The sequence below is a fragment of the Symphodus melops genome (genome assembly GCF_947650265.1).
Source record: "Symphodus melops genome assembly, chromosome: 14".
NCBI classification, from domain to species: domain Eukaryota; kingdom Metazoa; phylum Chordata; class Actinopteri; order Labriformes; family Labridae; genus Symphodus; species Symphodus melops.
In genome coordinates, this window is record NC_136704.1 from 13,083,505 (window position 1) to 13,095,553 (window position 12,049).

The window sequence follows — 12,049 nt, forward strand, 5'->3', positions numbered from 1 at the left end:
AGGTTTTATTTGTCTTTTTACCAAAGTACACTCCAGAGAAAATGTTAACTATAGTTATATATATATATATATATATATATATATATATATATATATGACCAACAACTTGAATGGTTTTATAGTTGTGTGGGCTGTTCAGCAGGTCCTGAGCTCACTGAGGACGAATGTTTAGTTTGTTTGTATTTGAGGAAATGTCCATGCATCCTTTGCTTTGAAATACTGTAGATATTTTAGGACTTCTGAGGAAGTTTTATAAATAAACTTTCTATACTTTAGAAGTCAAAAAGTCCTCTTCTTCCTCTCCTCCTTTCTTTTACGTCATCTCTTTTGTCCTCTGAGAGAGTGCTGAGAGGAAGTCAGTGAGATAAACGAAGTGGCTTTCTGCAGCACTCACCTGCTGCACACAGAAGCCCAACCTCCTGAAGCAGAAGCTCCTGGGAATACCACCCAGTGCATGCACACAGACCAACAAACAAACACACACAGAATCAGCCATCCAACTAAAACATCTTACATCACACAGATGTCTAAAGGACAATGCAGACAAAGCAGTCCCAACTCATATATATGCAGTCTTATACACACACACAAGACATTTAGTAAAATAAGTGGCTTATCGTATAGGAAAAGGCTAAATGTCCATATGGACAAAGCAAGGAGAAAAGACTTCATTTGAAATAAGAAATGGAGAAAAGAGACAGATGAGAGGATTGATGTGATAAAAAAAAAGACTGAGGGTGTAAAACAAACAAATCAAACGCAGTTTTTTTGATTTTCCTCATCTCTTCAGATCTGTTTCACTGTAGTGTCAGGACCAGAAACATCAGAGGCTGTCACAGCCCGGCTCATGCACACACACACACACACACACACACACACACACACACACACACACACGCACAGGCCGTTGACTACTGTTCATTGTAGCAGTCAGTGGATCCCGGAGGTTCAGGAGATCTGCTGTGTGTGCTGTTCTGGTTAACGGCTTCAGTCTGATGCTAAACGTAACAGTGGACAGTGGGTAACAGCAGGTTGACTTTCTTTAAGACATGAATCCTTGTGTGTAAGTGTGTGTGACTGTGTTGGTAAGTCAGTTGATGTATTGCACGAGATGATTCATATTGTAGCCAGACCTGCAGACACCCTAGGGCAGTCATTAGAAACTGTCTGTCCGTGTGCACACACGTGTGTAAGTGTCCACAGACTCACCGTCAAAGTTAGAGACTGAAGAAAAATGGTGACACTATGAAAGTGTTTTTAGAGACTGATGATTGAAGCCCTGAGGGGGCTTCTAAAAGACATTTACATCAGTATAACACTGACATGCAATGTTTTCTCATGTATTTTTAAACTTCCCAGCCTCTTCTGTCTATACCTCTGCCATTATACTGCGTATTGAACACTTCCACGTTGAGCCTACTTGTAATTCATGCTGTCAATGCATGTGCAATGGATTCATTCTGAGAAGCTTCAGGCATAAACAATAAAAATGTTTATTTTATTTTATTTTTTGAGCTACATCCATGAGTTTGTGCTTTAATTTGGCCCATTCTATTTTTTAAAGTTCTATTTTTGGAACAGCTGAAGTGAGATAAGAATTGTTGTGAGGAGAGAGCGGGAGACAACATGCAGCAAAGGGCTGAGGTCAGATTTTCTACCCAAGGCCACTGTGACGAAGACTATAGCCTCTGTATACGCGATGGCCAACATAACTGTATTGGCTAATTTGTTGCCCAAATGTGGCCATTCTTTCAATTAAAAAAAAAACACATAATGCCTCAAGATATTGCACAGAGTCAGTTTATCCTTTTTAAATTTCATGAGACACCTAAAATCAACATAAATATGTTTAATGAAGTGTTATATTATTTCTAACCCAGTTAAGAAATCCTGGCATAACTGGTGTCACCAAGATCTTCAGCTAGAGGATATTGAGAAATCCCATGGTGCCAAGCAGTTGTGAAAAGTTTGTAGGTTGTTGGTTTATATCAGGTTAACCAACAGGAGCATGCAACTGGCGAAACGTGTGGGGCATAAAAGTGAGCCCTGTGGGACGCCACTAACAGTAATAACAGGCTAATATGAGGGGAACAACTTCAGGGTAATATTGGAACGTGACATATTCCCTCAGACAGTCAAAGTGTAATCCAGTGTGATCCAGCGTAGATTAACCATCTGTATGCACACGTTAAGACTTGCCATTTTATATCTGGCTCCACTGAAGACTCTAGCATGCCCTCTAGAAGATAATGTTACCTGCTTTGTCGAATGAAAAATCTGGTTTAATGTAATTCTGCAAAAATAAAAAGTGAACTCAAAAAGGAGAACTGTTGAACCACGGGTCTTATTTTGCCTCAATATGATCCCATATAAACACATTTTATTCAGGGACAGTGATATTGCAGACAATGCTTTCATGAAGACTTTTTATCCTGTCTCTTTTAAATGAATCAAACATTTGACTCTTGAAATCCAACTAAGAAAGAATAATATGGACTTTCATAGCTTCTACATGTGAATGCTGATTCAATAACCTCCCTGATCTGAGAATGCCTTTAAATCGAGCAGCATGTATGTCTATGTCCTCAGTGCTCAGTAGTTTTACTTCCTTCTGGTGAGTCCAGATCCATGGCAGTTGTGGTATGGGTTCCAGGTTTTTTTCCAGCTGCTGTTTTGGAGTTGGGGTGGGACTGCATTGCAGCGATAGCGAGGGAGACAGACAGAGACCGAGACATACAGAGAAGGAGACAGAGAGAGAGAGAGGTGCTTACCAAATACTGTGAGATCCAAATACCAGAAAAAACTCATCAAGAAAAGAAAAGAGGAAGCGGGTCTGCTCACAAACTGCACACAGACAAAGACACAAACGCCACTGAGGTAACGACAGGTGAATGTATTGATGTGTACGTGCGCATGTGTGTGTATACACTTTTGTTTTAAGTGTTCTTGCACCTGAACGTTTATCTTTTTGTCTGAGTAATTCAATCAGTCTCTGGTATTTGAGATGTGAATTAGATTTGATTTGATGGTAAATGCTGCCTTCTTTGTACTGATAACCTAAATGAAATAATTCATACCCTTTTGAACCTAATAAATTGGTTTGAAGGTATATTACACAGATCCCTGATGTGTGTGTGCGATGTGTGTCTGTGTTTCTGCTTGGCGTCTGACATCCTGTTTTAGGAGGAAGCTGTAAGTGGTATTGATGAACTGTGTGTGTGTGTGTGTGTGTGTGTGTGTGTGTGTGTAATATTTCATTTCAATATGTGTAACTTTAGTTTATGTACAATCGTAGCTCTTCCACGGAAAACTAAGAATGGGATTACAAGCTTGAAGACGGTGAATGTCTCTAACGTGAGGATATTAATCTTTCATGAATTCATACTAAATGTGTCATGTTTTTGCATTTCTGTAACTGGGAACAAGTCACTTTTGTACACTCGTGGAATTACTGTCCTCAATAAATCAGAAACAAGGGGATGTTTGTCAGCTATTTCCTCCTCACCAGCCTTGTATGCCATCTGTCTGTCTGTCTGTCTGTCTGTCTGTCTGTCTGTCTGTCTGTCTGTCTGTCTGCTTAATAATTCAACTGCGGGGCCAAACATACTCAATATACATATATTCTACAGTACACATATAGCAAGTTCAAAGTACATTAGAAACGTGCATAGTGCTGAGCTCAATTCCTGGAAGCTGAGCTCAGCACTATGCAAACACCACAAATCAAAATCAATTGGGAGATGTCTATGTAAATAGCCCTGTAAGAGACACTTGACTTGACTTTTAATGTGTTTGTATGATGCTGTAGTTATTTGTAAGTTATTCTCTCAAGGGCATGATCGATAAAAGTTCCCAAACTGACTCATTTATAACGTAAGTAGGCTTCAGGTTAATCTCACAGTCAGGGTAGTTATTCTGAAGTGGAAGCACTCAGACAAAGAGACTCCGAAAGAAAAAGAAGGAACATTGGATGAGAGAGGAGCACAGTTTTTGTAGATGTACTTTACATCCAGAAGGGGCTGCAAACATTTCCACGAAGTTTGGAGGATGTGGACGTAGGACGTAGGAGCTCAGCCATCATCACATCTTTGTACAATCATTTTGATTCTGCGATGGCGTAATATTGGTGTCCCAGTCTGTCATGACATTACGTTTTAGCGTTGATAAAGCAGGGCACAGCTCGAGCTGCACATAGACGCACAGTCAGAAATGCACATGCACACAGTGCTGCACTCCCACGCCAGCTCCGCTGAAACCATGTGTTACTACGTGTGAAGATGGTTATATCAATTAAGAAATAAGTATTTAGTTTAATACAGGCTAAAAATCACATCACTGCTTGTGATAGTGAGATTGTGAGAGTGGAGAGACTTTAATTTGTTATTTATCCTTTAATTAGACATTGAGAGGTCAAATGTCACTGAATGTTCTTTCGTCTCTTTTTCTCTCCTTTCCTCCGTACAGAAACGGGACACATAGACCCCGTCCTCATCGAGCGCTACAACACCCCAGGCTTCATTGGCTGTCTGTCACGGGTGCAGTTCAACGGAATCGCCCCCCTCAAGTCTGCACTGAGAACCGCTGCACAGACCCAGGCCACGCCAACAGCCCCAGCCAATCAGCCGAACAGCCAACCTGCAGCCGCCTCTCCGGTGACGTACCAGGGAAAACTGGTAGAGTCCAACTGTGGGGCGTCACCTCTCACCATCCCACCCATGTCTGCTGCTACAGATCCTTGGCATGTGGACAACACAGGTACCGATGACTTCAATAAACCTAATCTGAATTTCTGCAACTGTTCAAAACCAAGTAATTGATCCCTGCTTGCATACCATTATGCTGCCTCAATCCTCTACACACTCTATGTACACACACACACACACACACACACACACACACACACTCAGGCTCTTCAGCCTCCCAGATAAAGTTTATTCCAGGGCTGCCAGTTGTTGAACTCAGGAGGAATTTCTAGTGGTTTTCTCCAAGTGCCCAGCAGTTGAGTTGTGTCAGGACCTTTAGGTCTGAAGCCATGTTTCTCTGCCGGAAACTGGATTATGGTTGTTCCTCAGTAGTTGAAGTATCTTGGGTCTTTTTCACGAGTGAGGGTAAAATGGATCATTAGACTGACAAGACAGCTTGGTGTACCATTATCAGTAATACTGGACCACTGTTGTGAAGAGGGAAAAAATTACTTTTCTCTGAGTAGTGGCTGGGTTTGGCCTGAGATAGAGATAGAGATAGGTTGAGCAGTTCAGACATCCAGAGAGAGCTCAAAGTCAGAAACGCAGAGCTTTCTGGAGGCGTTTGGCCTGGGAATGCCTCAGAATCCCTCAGGAAAAAAAATAGCTGCTGAGAGGGACGTCTTGGTCAACTTGCTTCAGCCTGCTGCCAACCAGGACCTGGCCTTGGATAAGCAATGTCCATGTATTACACACAGTCTTACAGGTTATGTATCCAATAAGAAATATGACTGGAATTATTTTAGTTTATTTGTGGATGAATTGTTCTGTTTTTGTCATCCTTTTTTGCAGATGCAGAGTTCCCCTTTAATGAGGAAAGAGTAATTCCTGATGGAGTTAACAGAGACTCAGCCATCATTGGAGGTAACCGAATCTTAATAACTTCAATTTTATAACATGGAATAAAAAAAATACGAATGAGTCAAGCCTAATAAACATGTTGGGGTATATTTTTTCAAAACTTTAGTACACGTGTAAACACCATTTTTTTTCACTGAAAACTCAGCTTTTGGAAGAACCCTTCCAGGAAATAGATTTTCAGAAGTGTCAGGTGTGAATAGGGAAAAACAGCTCTCTCCTCTGTTTAGTGTCATTGTATGATGCTGTCACCTATGTTTACAGGAGATTAGTGCAAATGTAACCAAACTAGAGCTGGTGTTAACATTGGAGGAGGAAAACCTCAGTTTTCACAATACCTGCCTTTGTGTGGACGAGGTCTCAGTGTGGAAAATTGGTGTGAAGAGATGTTTGGAAAGGTTTTTTAAGATTTCAAGAATATTTACATTTTTAAACGCAATGACAAAATTAAATTTATCCAGCCTTATGGTTATTTATGAACTTAGCTTATTATCACTGTCGTGACTAGAATCGTCTTTAAAATAAACATTTGATCAATCAATATTTATTTGTATAGCACCTTCCAGTACCAAATGGTGGACAAGGTGCTTTCCAGGGTAAAAACAAGAACAAAAGCAATACTACTAAAACATAATTAAAACACAATGGTAAAATAAGTGTTTGAATTGTGATTTATTTGTATTTATATTTATCTTTTATTATTATTACTATTATTATACTTTTTCATTCCTTATTTTATACGCTATCAAATAGATTTTTTTTCTGTTAATTCTTTTTTTAACATGATTTTATTGTATTTTACGGAACTTATAAATATGTTTTATTTGAACGTATTATTGTTCAACTTGGTCTTTTTTTTCTCGTTGCTTATTATGTTTATTTCATTGTTATTTTGTGAATTCATGTTGGTGTGAATCTAAAGCATTTTAACACTCCCCTCTTTTACACTAAGTATTTTTTACTGCAGTTGAATTTGTCTCAAAGGTGCTATATAAGTTGTACGTTTGATTGATAAATGACAATGCACATCTGTGTTGGTTAAGGCAAAGTTTATCAAGTGTTTGATCCCCAGCTCCTGCGAGCAACATGTCCGATGTGTACTTTGGCAAGAAACTTGCCAAACTTGAATGTGTATGAATGGGATAAATTACTTCTGATGGTCAATTTACATAGTAACCAGCCATCAGTGTGTGAATGGGAAGGTGTGATGTGGTGTAAAAGGGCTTTGAGAAGTCAGAAGACTAGAAAAGTTCTATACAAGCTCAAGTCCATTTGCAACGTACATTGTTTGTAACAAGTAGCGACAGCAACAGTTAAGAGCCAAAGGTGACTTTGTTAAAGCCCATAGTAATATAATTTACTAATATTAATTAAAACACACAATCGCACATGCATTTGTGTACCTACTGTCCTTGTCCTCTGCAGGAATCATCGCTGTCGTGATCTTCACCATCTTATGTACGCTGGTGTTCCTGATCCGCTACATGTTCCGTCACAAAGGCACGTACCACACCCATGAGTCCAAGGGCAGCAGGGAGTCTGCGGGAGAGTCAGCAGACACAGCCATCATCGGCACAGACAACCCGGAATCCATTGAGGAATCAAAGAAGGAGTGGTTCATCTAGCGGCCAATGAGAGGACTCGGAGAGAGGACGAATGTCTTGACCTCGCTTTTTTGTTTTTTGTTTGTTTGTTTTTTAACGGTGGAACAATTTACAAACCGTGCTCATAGGTATACTAGCAATGGTGTTCATTCCAACCCAGACAACATTTTATGAGGATTACATGTTTTGCAAGTTTGTCACAAGCAAAGCATCAGCGCTATTTTTTTAAGCTTCTCGTCTGTTACCTGACAGAGCACAGGCTGAAGTAGAAGAACTGTGTGGGAGTTTGCATGGACGATGCACAGACGATGACGATGGCAGGGAATAGATTGCTGGCTCTTATCAAGAGGGACTCACCAAATGTCCAAAGGACACACGCAGAGAGGTGTAACAGTCGATAAGTCCGAAATGTAACAAGTCATTGACTGATCATTTTTATTGGCGTGGTCGAGTTCATCAATCAGAGGACCTGAAAGCAAAGCTGATCATCTCAACACGGTGAGATGGGAGCTGGACATACAGCTGTGTTGCTTGACAGCAAAGTGGCGAGGCTCTGACAAGGTAAAGCATTGTTGTGAGTCTTTGAGCTCATTGCAGCTACTAATGCAATGAAAAGAATATCTTCTTATTGCCAAATATCTGCAAATGTTCTTTTTGTAGAGATTAAACTCTATTTTTTATCCTTTTGGCAAAGTGATTGTTCATTTTATTTAAGTTGTATGTACTGTATTTTCGGGGTTAAAAGCAAACTGATGTTCCTAGTGTCACATAAAAGGGTTTGATAAACAGATAAATCAACAGGAAATGTTTTTTTAAGCAATGTCAGCACAAACGTTATTTAAGTTTTCTGATTTTTGAAAATGCAAACAGACTAATGTAGTGGTCGTGTGACAAATTACATTAAACATTGTTTGATGAAATTTAACTGGGAGTTTTTTGATTCTTGCAAATTGATCACAAATGTTATTTAGCATTCTTAAATTTTGTATCAGCAGTGTAGCTGTGAAATGTCAGAAAAAATTTTGAGAGATGGAGCTGAGATAAAAGTCTCAGACATTTAAAGTGCAGTTGAAATTACAAAAGGAGGTAAGGTCAATATTTATAATCCTGGCTGTGTTTTGATATCGTAAAACTTGGCCATCACGGTTTTGTTTGGGTGGGTGGGGGAGGGACATGAACAATGTTCCTCCTCCAGGGGACACAAAGGAACAAAGTTTATAAAACATGATGGGACAAGCTCTCCAGTGGACGTGAAATAAACCATGCATCTTCAAAAAACTGGATTTCTCTTCATATTTGACGATGATTGACATCTGCTGATCTTGTTTAGATCTCTTAGAGAATAGCAAATCTACGTAGCAAAGGAAAGCGAGGAGACATTAAACTTAACACTCCATTTGTCTCTCTTGTTCTGCTGTATACCCATCTAACCGACCTGTGGGATTTAAGGATCTTTGCACTTCTTGGTAAGTTAAAATATTTATTTAAATGCTGTTCATATGGGTCAGGTTGTTAGCTAGCTAACACTGAAGCTTTTTTATTTCTGCAGTCAGCATTCAGTGTTGTCCAGTCTCATATGAGGGAACTAAAGTTGGTCCTGAACAATGATTAAAAACAGAGCTCATGTTGTTTTCTATCTTCGGTGATCGACCAACTAGGTTTTTGGAAATTAGGACATCAAATCAAGCTTTTCAAAAGCTACAAGTGTTTGGGTTTTCTTAGTGACTGATGTTGAACTGTTTGTTCCTTGTGTCCGCACTTAGTTTAGGAAAATATAGTGTTTAGTTTTTCAGCTCTTTATGCATAGAAGTCTTTTCAAAATGACTTGAAACTGGCAGATCTCAATTTGTTTGGAAACAAATTTGCACATTGTAATTGATTTCTCTTAACCTATTGTTTGTGAACTGTTTCTTAATCATGTGATATTTATTATGACTCGTGCTAGCTTGGCCAGGTTGTAGTCAATTGGTTAATTACCTGGTTAAATAAAGGTTACTTTTTTTTTTTTAAGTATGCTCACGTTATGGTGTCAATGTTACTGATAGAAGGGTATCGTTTGAATGTTGCTTGTATTTACTTACTGCTTACTGATACTTATTGATAATCTTATTTTGTTCATTCATATTTTATTTTGGATTTGAAATTATTATACAAACCACACAGACAGAGATGTGACATACAGAGATGTTTTTTTTTAACATAACTAGCATTTCAAAAACAAATAGTTGGAACTGATGGTTGACCGTCATGAAAAATAAGTTCTTCAGGGGAAAAATTGGGAAGTTTCCAGTGTTCTTGAATGTTAACCCGAATAAAACATCTTGTTTTTAGGTATTTTAAAAAAAATCCTTGTCATGGTGTATGATGTATCTGTTTAAATTAATGAAAGGACATGATAATCCTATGAAGATAATGCCCTTTGTAGGCCAACACTCCAAGTTTATATTCTGATACAACCCTACCTCTTCAGATAAACCTTCTGGTTAGCTTGTCAAGGGTTGGGTCAGCTCAGGTCAGGTAGCAGAAGGGTTGCTGTGATCACCTTGACTGTCTGATCGATCTGTTTTGATGTCAGGGCTATCTATATCTTCCTCCGCTATGTCTCTGCCTTGAACCACAACTGACAGCTGAAATGACAGCTTGTGGTGAGTTGTGGTGGGTGTTCTGGGCTGTTTGTATCCATGAAGAGGCAGGGGAACTGCTCTTGTGGTGAGGTACTGATCTCTTCTTCGTCCTTTATTATTTTTTTTGGGGCAAACTGTTCCATCATACTAACCTTTGCAGTTTTCCGTGAAAGGTCATTGACTATGTTTACATGCACACTTTATTCCTCGGAATAACGACAATGTTCTGATTGCATAGGAGTATTATTAGTGGCAAAATATTTTAACTTTGCCAAAACCATGCTTTATTTTTACTCTTGGCAGCAGTACAACGCTAAATGTCATAAAATAGATAAATCAGTCTTTTGGCACAGAAAGGCCCTGACAATGCTGCGTGTTCAATGTTAGACTCTAATGGTATTTTGCAAGTTCATTTGCATTTGACGAATACTGATGAATCATATTCATTCTACATGTTCTATTATTTTTATCCATCACACTTACAGAATAATACTGTTCGGAATCAGCCAACCATGGATGTGAAATCAAACAGGTAACACAGTTTTTTTTTTTTAATGGCAATAAAAATGTCCGGTAGTAAATGCATTCATACTCATAGTATTTAACAGTGTTGATGTGCAGCAGAGGAATGCAATCTAAGAAAATCAGATGATATAAGACAAGCTTGCCTATGTTTATTTCCTTTTCATTTCTGCTCTTAAATTATTGTTGCAAAAAAGTTATGCCTTATAAGCAAATTTAAGCACCACAATCATTTCCACTTTCTATTGGATCAATCATTGAATGAATTCATGTAAATCTCCCACAGCTGGATTCCAGTTTATTAGCCCCTCTAATGGCATCTTATCAAGGTTATTCTAAAGTTCTTCTTACGGACTGCGAGTGCAGTAAGATGCCAGAGAAAGCAACAGGAAGAATAACTTTAAGGTTTCATGAGATTCCTTTAGAGTAAAGTGCATCACCTCAAGTCCTTAAGAAAAAAAAAAAAAAACAGTTTTCAGTTTCTTACCCTCAGGGGTAAAGAGCATTTTGGCTTGGCTGAGAAGGTGTGAACAAAAAGTGTCCTTTGCGACTTTACTGCTTCAGCAGGCTTGAGGTTGTTAAAAAGTTCACAACTCAGGAAATCATTTCCAATATGAAAGTGAACCCCAGCAGTGTGGCACTAAGAAGAAGAGAAGAGGAAAGAAGGGAGCAGGGGGAAGGAGGAGGGAAAGTAAGCAGAACAAAAGGGAATAGGGAGATTTTTAGTTTTCTTTGGCTCTGGGTGTGCAGAGCACAAACAATGTTCCCTTTGTTCACATACTGTATTTGTCACATGTATCCATCAGGTGTGAAACTTTTTATGGTTAACAATTCTAAATGAAGGAGAAAGCCTTCATCTACAATTGAGAAGCTGGATCAACAGAATGTTAATAAACCTTTTAAAGGTTATAAACAAATGTTGATTATTTGTCTTCGGTGGACTAACTGTCTTACAATTTTGAAAGTGGTGATGAAATCATCTTTTTTAAATGCATAGCCTGATTTCTACAATTGGTCTCATTGTGTAATCACTAATAGCTGTTTGTAAGCTTGGCTAAAGATAAAATGTGTTTATATACCAGGCAATTGTGATCAACTTGGACAGTGACTAAGACTTAAGAGTCAGAGAACCAGCTTTTTGATTGAAACACAAGCCAATAAGATTTGAGCATTGTCAATCAATAAGACAGGTATGTATGATTCAAAGATAGGATTTGTTTAGGTATATCTTTACATGCTAATTTTTCGTCCTTTCTTTCCTGAAAGTCAATGCAGACTGGAGATAAAGAGAACTACCTGTTCTTGATGTCTCCTATGCAGCACAAAATATTGCTCTAACCCTGTTGACCTTTACATTTCTGGGTATAGGCTGTCTTGAGACTCACGACTTCTCCTCTCTCCACCTCCACACACAAACCAACAGCTCATAAACACTGATTTTAGAAGACCGACTAAAGGCAGCCAGAACCAGCCTTTTGGCCGGTTTGAGTTCCCTATCAGGAGAGATGCTCAGTACAGCTTTGGGAATATGAATCATGCTGGTGTCATGTACTTAAGGCATCAGGAACAGAGAGGACAAATGCACTTTGGTTGGTTTTATTTTGTTAAATATAATTGTTCAATTGTTTTTTTTTTGCACAGAGTGAATTTAAAAGATGAGATGAGGTCAAATATCTTTACAATAACATCATCGATGAAG

At 38.7% G+C, this 12,049-nt stretch overlaps 1 protein-coding gene across 1 annotated transcript in view; it reads left to right on the forward strand.

Annotated features, from left to right (window-relative positions):
* Positions 1 to 8,129, forward strand: part of LOC306835014 (contactin-associated protein-like 2) — a 229,126-nt gene extending 220,997 nt beyond the window's left edge. Inside the window, exons 24-26 of the mRNA XM_079361385.1 lie at positions 4,465 to 4,755; positions 5,535 to 5,606; positions 7,026 to 8,129. Coding sequence (XP_079217511.1) covers positions 4,465 to 4,755; positions 5,535 to 5,606; positions 7,026 to 7,225 — 563 coding nt within the window. The 3' untranslated portion in view covers positions 7,226 to 8,129. The remainder of the gene's footprint in view (positions 1 to 4,464; positions 4,756 to 5,534; positions 5,607 to 7,025) is intronic.
* The last annotated feature ends 3,920 nt before the right edge of the window (positions 8,130 to 12,049 follow it).